Below are 15,514 nucleotides of genomic sequence, written 5' to 3'. Positions count from 1 at the left end.
GTAAGCCAGACCAGGAGACCAGAAGCCTCTGGAGCCGCGCAGACCCCTCTTAATTGAGTTGAACTAATTAGGAGATCCGGTGATACGGAGCTGCCGTGCCTTTACTCCACAGATACTCATGTTCTCCTTGTGATCCCGAACACACAAACACGTAAGAAGCTCCGTGTGCCGAGCGCTTCCCTGATTCACACCGTGGTGATGACTTAAAAAGCGCTTAAAATTATCCGCCTGAGTCTCGTCAGGCAGTCGCGGGTTGAACTTTGACCTCCTGGTTCCAGGAAAACACTGGCAGACCACAAGCGGCTTCTGTCACAGACGGGCTTCCCAAATCTCCACCGCTCCGGGATTTAGCTTCCCCTCAGGAACGTCAGCTCTACAAACAGAAATAATAAGGTGTAGAGAAGTGAACAGACTTGTGATTTTTAACGCAAACAACCGATTTCAGGTTTTTCTAAACAGCGAGACGCTGCTCCGTCCCCGAGCCATTTAGACGGAGCGCTGCCACGGGCCGAGCGCTGACCTGCCCCTGCTTTCGGTTTCAGGGGTGCCCGTCGGACGCGAGAGCCAACATGAACGTGGGAACGGCACACAGCGAGGTGAACCCCAACACCCGCGTCATGAACAGCCGGGGCATCTGGTTGTCCTACGTCCTTGGAATTGGCCTGCTGCACGTCATACTCCTGAGCATCCCCTTCTTCAGTGTCCCCGTGGTCTGGACTCTCACCAACATCATTCACAACATGGTAAGGGAATAGCTTGGGTTCCCGGGGCATGGAGGGATAATCTCCCAGCACCAATTGTTCTTTTCAGAGCGATCCAGTAAGATTCTGGTCAAAACAATTCCTTTCTCTAGGAATTTCTAGGAATATTTCTAGGAATATTACTCAACCTCCATCCCTCAGAGTGCACCTTTGCCTCTGGGTCGGGTATTTAAATCCAACCTGGGTACAGATGAGACTAAACATCAGTGGGGCAGCTCAGAGGGGACAGTGAATGTGTTTCCCTGCAGGCTAAGTCCCGCTGCCGTGTCCCCTGTAACAGGCAGAGCAGTGGCAGGCTGCAGCTGGCAGGACAGCTTCCGCTCCGGTTGATACAGGCTGAATCGGCCTCAGAGTTAAGAAAACAAGATTAAAACCCAAACTTTGTTCTGCTTAAAGTAAAAAGATTAGTCCAGGAACAGATTCTCCCCTTCAGATACCCAAGGGAAGGGGTGTCAGTGCGTCCCAGGGGCGCGCAGGTAAGCACAGTCGTGGGGGTGCCGCGGGGGCTCCCCGCAGACACCAGAAGCTGCTGTGCTGAACCTCTTGATTCTGTGTCTCCGCCACCCCATCGCCCAAACCTCGGGTCAGGAGGAGCAGGCCGCTCGGGAGAGGCCGCTCGGCAGCCGCTCAGCCTCCGCCGTGGGGGACGAAACACTTCAGAGGTGCAGCAAGTGCTCTGCTATCCTTTATTTTAAATAAGCTCAGCCGGAGAGTATTCCAGAGGCAAAACGGACACCCTTACTGGGGACCTTTGTGCTAACGTTATCCACATCTCTAGCAGGGGGGAAAAAAAACCCACAGAACCACCACCTAGAGCTGCTCAGGGCTCATTCACGAGCCGCCAGCTTTTCACCCACGTCCTTCCCCCTGTCCAGCAGCTTAAACGGGGGGTTCCTGGGCACGGAAAGGAGCGCAAAGGCCAGGAGCGACTAGAGGACGCAGGACGTAGCTGTTCACCTGCGACTCTGCTGCACATCCAGAGGTTAACTCTTTATCAGAGCAGCAACAGACCCACAGCTCCCCGGGCTTAGAAAGCGCGTAACGCCGCGCCGCACGGCAGAGCGAGTCCCAGCTAATCTCCTGATCCCAGAGATCCGAGCGCTGGAATCTTGCAGCCACATCCTTGGCGTCTGCCCAGGAGCTGAACGAGAGGCCTGTCGTGTAAGAGCCGAGCCCAAGCTCCCGTGGCCGGCGGCCTTGCTCCCTCACCCTGCCTGCTGCGCTGGGAGCTGGAGCACGCCTCCCGGCAGCGCCGATCCAGCCCTCTCCCGAACAGCATGCTGGCACGAGCCCGCAGCGCGCTGTTCTGGCTGAAATCGAGCATTTTTGGCGTCGCAGAGAACGCCCCGCGTGCTTCACGCTGCCTGTGTGTTTCCTGCAGAGCATGTACATCTTCCTACATACCGTGAAAGGAACGCCTTTTGAGACTCCGGACCAGGGGAAGGCGCGGCTGCTGACGCACTGGGAGCAGATGGACTACGGCGTGCAGTTCACGGCGTCGCGCAAGTTCCTGACCATCATGCCCATCGTCCTGTGAGTGCTGCGGGGCTGCCTCGCGCGCCCATCACCGCTGCTCCTGCGCGGGCCTGGGAAACATAGAATCATAGCCGGGTTTGGGTTGGAAGGGACTTTAAAGACCATCTATTTCCACCCCCCCTGCCATGGGCAGGGACACCTTGCACTAGACCAGGTTGCTCAAAGCCACATCCAGCCTGGCCTTGAAGACATCCAGGGATGGGGCATCCACAGCTTCTCTGGGCAACCTGTTCCAGTGCCTCACCACCCTCTCTGTGAAGAATTTCTTCCTGATATCTAATCTAAACCTCCCTGATTTCAATTTGTACCCATTACCCCTTGTCCTATCACTACAGGCCCTTGTAAAAAGTCCTCTCCCAGTACCCTTGTAGCCCCTTCAGATACTGGAAAGCTGCAATGAGGTCTCCGCGGAGCCTCCTCTTCTCCAGGCTGAACAAGCCCAGTTCTCGCAGCCTTTTGTCATAGGAGAGGTGCTCCAGCCCTCGGAGCATCTCCATGGCCTCCTCTGGACAAGCTCGAAGTGGTCAATATCCTTCTGATATTGGGGGCTCCACAGCTGGGTGCAGCACTCCAGGTGGGGTCTCACCAGAGCAGAGTAGAGGGGCAGAAGTGTAGTAGAGTGCTGTAATTCCCTTTCCCTCTTTTCCAGGTATTTTCTCACCAGCTTTTACACAAAGTATGACCGGATACACTTCATAATCAACACCATCTCCCTTATGAGCGTCCTGATCCCCAAACTGCCTCAGTTTCACGGAGTCCGGATCTTTGGGATCAACAAGTACTGAACGGCGTGGCCGGAGCGAACGGAAGAGGAGCAGGGGAGAAGGGCGAGTTCCTTCTCTCTCGCCCCGTTTCTTCACCCCCACACGCCCTGGGATATAACGTCGCAGCGGCTGTTTAAACGCAGTATCCAATAGACACACACCGCATGCTGGATCCTCGTGCCCAATAAACCTAAACAAGCTCCAGAGTAGAGTTTAGCGCAGAGCAGGATGTGCGACGCGGGATTTCTTTTATTCCAGCGCCGTAAGTAGTTGCAGACAGACTGAGACGTCAAGGTACAAGAAGGATGAATTCTGGGGAGATTTTCGTCTATCCCAGACACCGAAGGAACAGGGATGAGGGGAAAAGCTTTTAGTGCTGGTACTATTGCTGCGGTAAATGCACTTTAAACTGCATTTCCCTTCCTGAAGCTAGGTGCTTTAAGCAACACGTGGGGGAAATTCAAAGGGATGCAGACAGAATTTCCCAATATTGGATTGTTGTGGGCTTTGAGTTCCATTTTTGGGCAGGGGAGGGGGAAGAGAATGACAATAGATTTTTATTTTGCAATCTTTTAGGCCACTGAGCAAGGACCCTTGGTTTTTTTTTTTTTTACTAAAAACAGTACAGGAAGGCCTGACCCGCAGTTTGACCAAGCTTTCCCTTTTCTATGGTACCGTTCGTGTGGTTCAGGGAAAAAGGTCAACAGATCCTAAACCATACTCGTTATTTTTGGCTTGAAAGTGCGCTCCCTGCCCCAAAGCGCTTTTTTTAAAGGGCGCTCCGAGGGCTCAGGCAGCGCCGCGCGTGGGCGCAGGGCTGGGGTGCAGGTCATTTTAACCATCGACTGCACATGCCACTGAGTTACACGGAGACCGCGGGAGAAACCAAAGACTGATTGGCATGTGCCAAACGAGAGACAGGTGGTTTGCTCGCATCAGGGGCTGTGATTGGAATTTTTCTCCTCATTCCAGCTCAAGTCTCCCATGGTACTGGGATTGCCAGTTCTCCAGCAAACCACGGGCTTAACTCAGTGTCTGACTCAGGCGAGCAGTTCCCTTCTGGCTCACCTGGAAGCTTAGCTCACTCAGCTCTGTGCACGAGCGCCGCGGCCGCATCCCGAGCCCTCGGGCCATCCCTCAGGCAATCGCTCCGAGGGAGCTGCGGGAGAGCAGTGCGAACGAGCAGAGGCTGAGCAGACCAACGGGGGGACACAATGGGTCACTGAGAACAGATTGGTTAGTACAGGAACCAAATTGAGCCTTTTTCCCCCCAAAAGTTACCCCCTGAATCAAGTGGGTTTGCAGGTTTAGATTTCCTGGCTGAGATAGCTTCCTACTGCTCCAAATAATCAGATTTTTTTGTGGGTTGCGTGCTGGGTGACACGTGGTTTTCCTCACGCTTCCCCTGTACCCTCATGACAGCCTGTATTTTTGTTGGCTTAGTGCTTATATCGTCTCACACTTTTGACAATGATATAAACATTTTAAATACGCTGGTTTTGTTCCTGCATTGGCCAATTCTGGCTTTCGAGGTCGTAGCGGATATTGTTTGATGGTTTGAGCATAGGACGTGGGGAACTTCAGGTTTGCAGGTGAGAACTACTCCTACAGTCACACGTGGGGTAGGCAGGCATGCTGCCTCACTTCTCCATCTCAGACTTACCCTCAGGGCGCCGCAGAGAAGGGAAGACCATCGTCCTGGACCTCAGAGGGCTGCTGGAATGCGTAGAGAATCGTCGCCTAGCCTGTTTGGAAAAAATGGAAGTGTTTTAAGTGAACAGGAAGGTTTCAAGAAGGTAGAAAGAGGGGAAAAAAGAAAAAAAAAAAAGGAGTCTGGCTTGATAGGTGAGTGCTGTTCTGCAGGGAGGGAGGTAGAGATGTGCGATGTACCTGACGGGGGGTTAAAGCTTCACCACCAGGACAGGACTGCTGCTTCGGTCAAGGTACTAGATACCCTACAGCTAATACCCTCTTTGAGCTACTAGACAATGACTTTTGAAAAATAAATAGTGTTTTCAAAATAGAGATATTTCATCAATCAGCGTAGTACCTTTAAAACAACTCAGAAATCGACAGCGTCAGCGCCCGGGATGCACAGGGAAAGGCCGCTGCCCTCAGAGGCGTAGCTCTGACCTCAGCAGGGGGGCTACGGCCGCGTGCGGAATGCAGACCGTACACCGCTTCACGGATGCCAGTGTCTGCGCAGACATGGCTTATAGGCCAACACTGAATCTCCAGGGGGAAAAAAAACATTTTGGTAGAAAACAAGGGGTAAAAACTAACTTTTTTTGCAACAGAAAGCCACTGTATGCTTAGAACATCACTGCTACACAGACAGACAGCCGCTGATCCCTTCCAGGTACGTGCACATCACTCAGGATCACAGCAGTTCAGGTGTTTTCAGTACAAACTGAAGGCAGGGCTCAGCGCTCCCCGGTGAAGTGCAGCGCTTCAGAGTTTCCCTGAAGGCCTTGGCGTTAGAAAGCTGAGGGTTTGACCGTGGTGTTTGTGCTGTTAACTGACACTACGGACATCTGATTCTGTTCTGTTACATTAAAGCTCGGCTGTCAAACACAATGGGATTATAAACCTCTCAAAAAGACAGGTTTTCAAAGCCTAAAGTCCAAAACCTGTTTGGTAAAGGCTGAATTACAACAGTCAGCTTCTCTGATGTACCTTGTTCGCACCAAAATGATTAAAATAGCCATTAGAGATCTGTGTTAATGGCAAGTGCCATTCTTTACGACACAGGGATAGCATTTTTGCCATGGAATATTCCAAAGTTAACTTGGATTCATGCAGTTATTCCAATCAAGGGAAACATAACTGAAAACTGGAGAATTATGGAAAGAAGTGAGAGAGTTGAAGGAAGATTTTGTGTTAATAATGTGGGGTGTTAAGTATCTACCCAAGATTAATTACTTGACTATTATACATCTGACAGTGTCTTCCTTATGATCCCATCCTAAGGGTAGGTATCAGAATTCATCAAAAGTAGAAACCATTAATTTTAACAAGCAATTGGTCTCAAGGTGCGTAGCTTCTTCCGGTCGGAGTCACGGGAGCGCGCGGTACCCGGCAGTTTCTCGCTGACCACCTCCCGCTGCAGCGCTGTGGAAATAACGGACACAGCTCGGGGTCTCCCGGAGCTCTGCACCGAAACCACTTCTGGATGGATTTGCCTTTGTTAGATTCCGGCAGAAGAGAGTCTGGGCGCTCGGAGGCTGCTACTGCTGGAGTGCATAGTCAAAACACCGAGGCTCTCGTGGGATAACTCGTTTGTGAGAAAAGGGTGAGCAGGGCAGCGAGCGGCACAGGATGAGGGGTTTCAGGCACGTACCTGCAGGGAACACGGCAGCGGTCGAGGGGCGCAGCCTCCCTCTGTGGAAACCCAGACCGCGAGCGCAGACTGTCCCTCGTTCTTCCAGAGGGCAGACTTTTCCCCAAGTACCTGCGTGAAGGAGATAATGGATCGTTATTGATTTGAAATGGGATTTCGATGACACCTGGCAGATTTTCCCCTCAAACTTGTACTGCCTTCCGGCACACGAGGGCAAATGGCAGCTGGAGAACTCGCGGTGGGCTCCATCCTGTGCCCCAGAAACCGTTACTGGATCAGGAGCCACTAAAATGCCGTTTTGGGGTGGTGTTCTGCAGTGAATGCCGCAGGAGAAAAGCTTGAAAACCTCCTCTGGAACCACTGACAGGCACTGGAAGAAGCCGTCCCGCTGCCCCATCTTGCTCTGGGCAAAGCCTGTTCTAATCCACAGCCAAATTCCCACAGAAGGACAGCCGCCGCGCCGGGCAGGTCAGAAAACAATCAAGCACTAACGGCCCGGTGCTTCCAAATCGGGGCTCCCGGCGATTCGTTTAACACAGCTTACAGGATATCACGCTGCCCAACCCTTAGCAGGAAAAAGCCTTTAAAAAGGAAAAAAAAGCCTGAGATTTAGGGCTATTTAGTTCCCGAGTAGGTTATTTTTTTAATCGCTAATTTTTTGCTGTTTGTGATACCAGAAGCGTGGTACTGACCCCTGAAAAGGGGACAGCAGCTGGTTACCACCGTTAGCGCACGGATATTTCCCACTGACTTACGTTGCTTTACCACTGCCCATCGCATCTTTTCAGCGGGCAAGCGTGCGTGTAGCCCTCTGTCCATGGATCAGCTGGAGTGAGCTACAGTCGTTGGCTTCGGGGTTTTCTGAGGGTTTTTTTAATGGAACGTTCTGACACCGTACAGAGTTTTAGGGTTTTTCTCCCGTAGCCCTTCTTTTGGCTGTGAAAACAGACCTCTCGTGTAGAGAGCTTTCTAACATAAAGCGTGAATATTTTTATTACTCCTTTGTACAGTATTCTAAGGGAAACTAATAAAGTAAGTATTCATGTAAAAACTTGGGGTTGGTGCCTTGTATTTTTCACGGGGGGAGGTTTTGCTTTTAAACAGGCATGGCAAACAACAACTACAGAGCAATTCCAAACCAATCCACTAAGGGATTGACTGGAGCAAAGCGAAGAGCACGCAGCCCACCGCACGGATACCGTGCCAGCGAGCCACAGGAACCCTCTGCTACTAACAGAGGGTACTAACAGCCAGCCAGGCAGCATGGATACACGTGTGTCGGCATCACCGGCCACGCTGAGCGCAGAAAGTGCCTCTGGACACGCGGTGTTGTCTCCATCCCACCTGGCTGGTTAGCTCCATCGCAGGTTAGGGAAATCCCAAACCAGAACACACTGTTCCTCAGCCTTAACAGATCACGAGTACACATGAAAACCAGAACCACAACAGAGATTAGACCAATCTTACAGGAGTGATCGGCTAGTGATCTACGGCCTCTGCAACAGCTGACGACAGGTCGAAGCGGGTCAAAGACTGAAACTTTATGGAGGAAGAATTACGCAAGCAGCAGGCCTTCTGTGCCCTAATTTAGTAAGCATTTCCTGATCTCTGAACAGAAAGGCGAGGAGAGAGTGTTTTCCCAGCTTGGGAGAAGCCATATCGCTTCAGAAGCGCTGTGGGCTGCTCTGCCCGTTGCCCACTCCGGTAGCCGAGAGGCCGTTCGCTCCACCGACAGGCAAGTACATTTTTAAGAGTTTCTGGTAGGGAGGGGGAGCAGAGAAAACTCCTAAGTGACCTTGGTTAGTTTTTATCCCTTTCTGAAGGTTCCCGAGGGACTGGGACCTGGGGGTGCTACTAAAATGATCCCACCCCAAGCTCCATCGCACACAACACACCGTCCCGTGCGATGTGACCGTCCCTGATTTCTGGAAGAATCAGGCTAAGTCAGTCTGGTTTTTCAGACTCCGGTGGAACATGACGGAGCGGGAAGATCCCCCCTGCCCCTCCCATCCACTCATCTGAACTGTAAACGGGGATCAGCATCGCTCGTCTAACACGACTTTAGATAAAGTCGGGGCAGAAGAGGGCAAAAACCTGCTGCTTTTATTCTTCTTCTCAGTAAGTACAGGAAGTTCTTTCATTTGTAGATCACAGTTCCTCATCCTCATGGTTGAGGAACAAGAAGAAGCAGCAAAACTGAAACTCAGGAGCCAAACCAAGTTGCAACAGGAAATGAACAGTCCCTTTGTGCCCCAAACCCCCAGCTCTCCTCTGGGGGGAGAGGCAGAACACCAGGGCATACCCAAGTAGTGGGGCTGGGATGGTTTTCTTTTCTATTTCGGGGCAGATTTGCCATGGAACAACCTCTCCTCCTTCCCCCCTTCAACCCAGCATTCACTGCCCAGCACTTCCACTCCCTCGCAGTGCCGAAACAGTTGTTCTAATGCTCTGTTGCAAAACAACGTTAAACCGATTCTGCCAGGCAACAGGATGCACGGGGAAAATGCTGAAGGAGTAAAAACAGCTAGAAATTGCTCAAACCTCCCACTTTTTAAACTTAGGTCAGGGCAAAATGTGAATTAAAGCATTTAGAATCAGGACAGGTCCTAGGTTAAGGAGCCATGTCTAGCTTAGTAATGAGAGTCATTACGGTATGTACTGGTACCTTAATGGAAATCATAGAATCCCAGACTGATTTGGGTTGGAAGGGACCTTAAAGCCCACCCAGCCCCACCCCCTGCCATGGGCAGGGACACCTTCCACTAGACCAGGTTGCTCCAAGCCTCATCCAGCCTGGCCTTGGACACCCCCAGGGATGGGGCATCCACAGCTTCGCTGGGCAACCTGTCCCAGTGCCTCCCCACCCTCTCCGACAAGCATTCCTTCCTGATATCCAATCTAAACCCTCCCCACTTTCCATTTAAACCCGTTACCCCTTGTCCTGTCACTACAGGCCCTTGTAAAAAGTCCCCCCCCAGCTTCCTTGTAGGCCCAAGGAAGAACGAACGGTAACGCGCTCTGGTGCCAAAGGCCGGTGCCCACAGAACCTGCGCGCCGTGGCCTCCGCCTGCCCCATGCCTGGGAGTTCAGCAGCCAAGAGGGACGAGTCTGAGGCAGCCTCGTTAGCAAGCCACAGCCCCTGCTCCTTCCTCTCCCAATGCTCCCCTACAAACAATCCTCTGAAAGTCGTGTCCTTGTCCTAACGTGGGCTCTTTGGGGTTATTACTGATTTTGGAAAGTTCTCGGTAGTTAAAAGTAACACATCTTTTGTTACAACCTTCTCCTCCCTGCGTTACAAGTAATTCTGCTTAACTTGTGCCATAGGAAAAGGGACAAGACACTTCGCTTCGGTTCAAAAATTTATCCAGCCACAGCAACATGTTTAAAAAAGTCACCCAATCCATAGCAAATGAGATGGATCCAAGAGGATGCCTGATCCCAGTTCACAGCATCTTTGACCATGAACATTTCAGACCCCTCTGTCTACTGACAAGGAAAAGGAAAGCCATATTCCACCGATGTCCCCGCTACACAAGGACATCATACAGCCTGGATGATGTGATGCTGCCCGGAGAAGACGGTAAAAGCATAGGTAAAGCCCACATTCCTCATTCTTCATTTCACAATTTCCATGGGCAAAACATTTGGGTCCTTTGTGCCTGAACCCCATCCCGTTCCATCTTTCCCCCGTGCGCGATCGTTAGGATGTTGAGTCTGTGCAATTGTGCTTACGCCAACGCATCCAACTATTTCAGAGTCCCTCCTTTTCAACGGAAACGATCAAACTTCAGAGCAATTTACCTTCAAAAAGCACACCAGTGACAAAGTTGATGGGAATCTCAACTTCCGTGTGGACCCTACGAGCGTAGAGCTGATAGGAGCTGCCTCCTCGTCCCAAGAGTGGTGCATCAGGGTGGAGAAGAACCATGTGAAAGTACCAAAACTTAATGAACTGATAACAAAAAGGTAAGGCAGACACAAAGGGAGAACGCACTCTCTGATCCTCCACCTCTATCTATCCTGCGCCAGGTCGCACAACAGTTTTCCTACAGCCAAAGCCCAGGATTAAGCCCCCTAACTATGCACACTTCAGGAGGACGGGAAAGAGGTGACCAAGATTCCTTACACAGCTTTGTAATGCTTATGGATTCCTTTGTCGTTCAGAAAGTGGGAACACCTAAACCCAGTGCCCAGCCATCTTTCCTCAGGGATTGTACCTGGAGAGGAGAATACAGACCAGACCAGATCACCCGCCCGACCTGCCAGGCCGCAGCCTTGCTGCCCCGGTCCCCCTCAGGCACAGAAATGCCTTGGTTTCAGGAATTGCAGCCCATCTCATGCCATCCTTCCTCCCCCTGCCCCCAAGCCCCTGACATTGTGTATTTACACGTACCCACCTAACGTGAGAAAGGACGCAAGCGTAAGGCTTCTGGTCCGAGCAGCCTACAGTGACTTTGTCGTGACGCGCAGAAACACAGACGGGCTGTTACATCCTTTCTCTCTTTCAGAAAAGTGAACCTGAAACACCTCTTCATTCAACAACTGAAGAGAACAGAACAAAAATTATACGTGATTTATGAAACAGCAGAAACCTCCGAGGAGACCATCTGCGAGAAAACCACCGAGGCAGAAGGGAGCTTCACAACCCACATTTACGCCAAGCTGTGCACAAAGGTTTGTTTTCCCCTCGGGCTCGGTCCTTCCCCAACATCTCCACGCCAGCCAGGCCTGGTCACAGACTTCTTCCTTTGACCAGGGTGGCAGAAAGAACAAAGCAAGCTTAACTATTCCCAAGGGCTGCACCCTGGCCTTCAGGCCAATCCAGCTGGTCATCATGGACGCATCCTGCTGTAAGTAATTTACAGGAGCTCCTCCATGCAGGACACGGCACAGAAAAGGGAAAACGTTTTCTGCGTCCAGCTGTGGAGCCCCCAGTATCAGAAGGATACAGACCGGTTGGAGCGAGTCCAGAGGAGGCCACGGAGCTGCTCCGAGGGCTGGAGCCCCTCTGCCATGGGGACAGGCTGGGAGAGTTGGGGGGGTCAGCCTGGAGAAGGGAAGCTCCGGGGAGACCTTAGAGCCCCTTCCAGTACCTGGGGGGGCTACAAGGAAGCTGGAGGGGACTTTTTACAAGGGCAGGGAGTGACAGAACAAGGGCTAACAGGTTTAAATGGAAAGTGGGGAGGTTTAGATTGGATATGAGGAAGGAATTCTTCCTGCAGAGGGTGGGGAGCACTGGGACTGGTTGCCCAGAGAAGCTGTGGATGCCCCATCCCTGGGAGTGTCCAAGGCCAGGCTGGATGAGGCTTGGAGCAACCTGGGCTAGTGGAAGGTGTCCCTGCCCATGGCAGGGGGTGGGAACTGGGTGATCTTTAAGGTCCCTTCAACCCAAACCATTCTATGAGGTACCATTCGGCTGGCACAGAGAATGCCATGCTGGATGGGCAGAGGAAAAGCACAAGGAGACCCACAAAACCAGCTGCAGGATTTTAGAGACCACATTTGGGTTGTTTCCCCCATGTGGACCTTGCCGAGTATCAGCATTTTAATTCACTCATGTTTTAACACACCAGCCGACGCAGACCCTGACGTAAGGCAGGTGACAGCAGGGAATGAGGAGCTTTAAAGGAACGGGCAGAAGACAGTGCCAATGCCAGTCTGACCTCTGCCCAGCACGCGAGACCTCAGACCTGGGATACCACTATCTTCAGACACAAAAAAAACACAAGTAAAAAAATATCCATCCAGCTTTCTGTATTTTTCTAAATCAACAATTCCTGATTTATCCCTCTGCAGGTCTTGAACACTTCCCAAAAAAAAAATCAGCACTGGCATCTGACGGTGAGCAGTGGGTCTTACTCCATCCACTGGTGTTACTTTTACCCCCCCGCGGCAAGACGGAAGCTCTGAGGATAAACACAAACCACCAAAAGCAACGTGTTCACTGTAGAGAACCCCGTCACCCGAGAGGCACAACTTTACTTGAAACTGCACGGCGCCTTTGAAAACATTCACAGAAATACCTAAAATTCTAAATTTCGGGGTGGCAGGGAACTTATTGTGCAGTTGCCTAGTTTAGTACCCAGACTCTCTCTGCTTTCCAGGTTCCCCAGAAGGAAAATCAGAACCCGTGGAGAGAGAAGTTAGAGGGAATTGTCAAATTCTCTCCAATTTGTCTTCTGATCTGTTAGTCGTAATTTTAAAAGCCATCAAAGCTGTGATGAGAGACAGGATCCTCTTTCAAGAGCTGACCCAGCAAGTAAGCAAAGTTGTTCTTCCTGCCAGGATTTATGAATACAGAGACATCCACTGTCCAACCTCTTGCCCTGGAAGTTCCCCCTCCTCTGCCGCAATTATCAATCCAGAAATCCTTCACTCGGCACATCCGCCTGGTCTCTGTTACCGTACGGAGAAAGATACTCAGGACAGAGCCCACTGTGGAAGCATGTCCTGAACACGGCCTAGCAGATTTACCTGAGGCTATCACAACATTTAAATTGCATATCCCAGCTTTAACTGGGGCGGTGGGAATGCTACAGACTCAATTACAGCCTCACTAATAGCTTAAGGAGGGGAGACACTACATGACTTCATACGCTTCCGTAGTTAGACGGCAAGGGAGCATCAGCAGCTCCTTCTCTTAAATCCTGACATTTCTCTTCTATATCCCGCTAGATGGTAGCGGTTCTTGATGGAACTGATGGTTCTGAGCTGAAAACGGAAAGCCCAGACTTAAAGGACCTGTTGAGCCGCTTGCAGTCTTCTGAAAAGCACGTCATCCTTCTGCTGGCAAGAGCAATCACCTACGCTCTCGACGCCTTCGACGGTAAGGAAGGCCTTCTGGCCATTTCTCGTAGTCCCAGCACACAGTAAGAGCGTTCCTACCGACACGGCCAGCAGCATCCACAACACTCACAGAGCGCGAGGGACTCGCGGAGGATTTACGTAAAATAACATTGTGGGAATTAAGGTGGTTCCTGCCCAGAGCCAGACCCGTCCGAGGTGGCCGCTGCTGGGGAGACGCAGAGCAGCGACTGCCAGGAGCACGACACCGAATTACAGTACCCAGCAGCGGGGACCCTTGGCAAGAGTGCCTGAAACCTGAACTAAAACGTGGGTAACGATGGCAAGGCTACCTTCCAGGAAGAGCAAATTCCAGGATTTTACACACACACACACACAAGGCCAAAACATGGTTTGAACCTCTCCCCAAACCCCCTGGTGCCGACACACCGTGTTAACAGTCACCTGCAGAGGGTGGCAGCAGCACCCGGCCCACAGGGAGCCTGCGCTAACGATATCCTGTAAGAACCCTAAAGAACCTTTGGCCCAAGCGGCGTTTCCCTGCGAGACGCTCCACAGGCATCCCCGTGTCTCACCAGCTGCTGAAACACTGCGGGGGGGTGTGGGGTTTTGGTACAAACCTGTTTTAATCCCACAGAGCTAGCGGAGGATCAGCTGGTGCTACTACTGGAGGCCTTGGAGACGAAGATCGTGCTCCAACAGCTTAAGCTGGTGAGAGAACATCCATCACATTTGGCTCCAAATGAAGGGGGAGGGGGGTATTTTAAGAAAAGCAACACCTGGATGATTATATAGGTAGCAGAATCACAACTTAAGGTAATGCTGGGAAGAAGGGAAGGAACAACTGCTTCCAATTTAGCAGGGATCCAAATACTTGGAGAGAAATCACCCCAAGAATGGAGACCTAAGATTTCAAACAACTGTTTCGCTGATGATAAACATTAAATTGGATTTCTGACTACCATTTTTCTTGAAATGGTAGTCAAAATTTTCTGGCTTCATTGGCTCCAGATTTAAGAAAAACCCAAGCCAAAAAAAAAAAAAACCACAAACAGAAAAACACACCACAATTTTAATTCCTTGGGCATAATTCACAAGAAACTGGGAAGTGAATCCATGAGCAGAGTCATCTTCCAGGGGGGAAAGTCCCATATATAAATGTGCATTATTCAGTGCACCTGTAGATGGTAAAGTACCTCACAACTCAGAGAGGTCATTTACGTACTTAACCACAGCCACAGGTGGCAGCATTAAAATACCTATTTTCCTTTTTTTCCCATTGCTGCAAAGGTCAAGAGCATCTTGGAACACAACCTAAAACACCCTAACAGGCGTTTCAGTGTGGATGCCAGCTTGCTCTCCTTCTCCCAAGAGGAGGAACAAGAATTAACCATTGCAATCGTTGAGATGAGCGGAGTGAAGCTCCAGAAAGATGGATCTGCTGTCTGTATGGAAGACGCCTTCCCGGCCGTAGCAGCCCTGTACGCGTCTCTGTACGTCCTCAACCTCCTAAGCAGCTCACCTGAGGTCACACGTCCTCCCCTTAGGGAGGATTTAAAGGGAATCGCTTGACAACGGACCTGAAAGTCTCTCCCTGCGAGCCAGTTTCTCGCTCCAAGCTCACCCCCTGCGTGAGGCATTCCTTATCAGCACTGCTTTGGAATGAGCGGGAAAAACAGGCTCAAAGCTAGAAAAAAAGGCAGATAACAAAATTTGATTCTCCATTGCCCCCCATGGGAATGCAGAGCACCAACTGAAAAAATCCAGCAGCCCAAACAATCGCAAGGTTCTGTCGTGCTTCACGTGATCCCGGTTCTCCTAAAACCAACGCTAACACGCAGTCGGACAGGCACGGAGGAACGCATCCGCTGTAATCCCCTCACCCTGGTCACACCTGCCGTTCCCCCATGACCTAACAAGCTGTAAACGTTATATAAAGCTGCGGGGCCTCAGCGCGTTTGACCTGATGAAACAGGATTACGCCCCTCGCCGCAGCAGCACGGCACCAACTGCGCCGTTTCTGGACAACATTACCAACACTTTGATTGCTGCCTCATCCATAAAGAGAGTTTGGCATTTTTACTGCCTAACTGGACAGTTTTAAAGGCTTTCTTTTCGATCGGCGGGTACTTTCAGTCACCCGGCGCCGCTGGCTGCCCTCAGGCTCGCGGGGGAAGGGGCTGCCCTCAGCGCTGCTTACCTGGGTGGTAACTTATGGCTCTGGGGGCACCACCAGCACAAAAGGCCTGGTCGTGCTACGCTCCGGCTATAAGGGGAGCCCCTCAGGGGCGTGTGGGGGAACGGCGGCT

The 15,514-nt window shown here is 51.4% G+C and overlaps 2 protein-coding genes across 2 annotated transcripts; both read left to right on the top strand.

The window, feature by feature from the left end:
- Nucleotides 1–566: 566 nt before the first annotated feature.
- Nucleotides 567–3,270, top strand: LOC104504721 (ORM1-like protein 3). Its single transcript, XM_010148693.1, has 3 exons — nt 567–743; nt 2,143–2,294; nt 2,947–3,270. Exons 1-3 carry the CDS (start codon nt 570–572, stop codon nt 3,080–3,082), a joined length of 462 nt encoding a protein of 153 aa, XP_010146995.1. The 5' UTR covers nt 567–569; the 3' UTR covers nt 3,083–3,270.
- A 6,509-nt stretch (nt 3,271–9,779) lies between these two features.
- On the top strand, nt 9,780–14,732 carry LOC104507423 (gasdermin-A-like; the record flags this gene model as incomplete). The annotated part of the gene is made up of 10 exons (XM_010148694.1): nt 9,780–9,993; nt 10,157–10,367; nt 10,910–11,075; nt 11,158–11,248; nt 11,753–11,755; nt 12,198–12,242; nt 12,506–12,660; nt 13,077–13,227; nt 13,843–13,916; nt 14,496–14,732. Coding segments are annotated over exons 1-10 (1,347 nt in total), but the record flags the coding sequence as incomplete, so codon positions are not given.
- Nucleotides 14,733–15,514: the final 782 nt, after the last annotated feature.

The sequence above is a fragment of the Eurypyga helias genome, unplaced genomic scaffold, assembly GCF_000690775.1.
Source record: "Eurypyga helias isolate BGI_N326 unplaced genomic scaffold, ASM69077v1 scaffold30733, whole genome shotgun sequence".
NCBI lineage: Eukaryota > Metazoa > Chordata > Aves > Eurypygiformes > Eurypygidae > Eurypyga > Eurypyga helias.
This window is presented reverse-complemented; position numbering and strand designations above follow the sequence as displayed.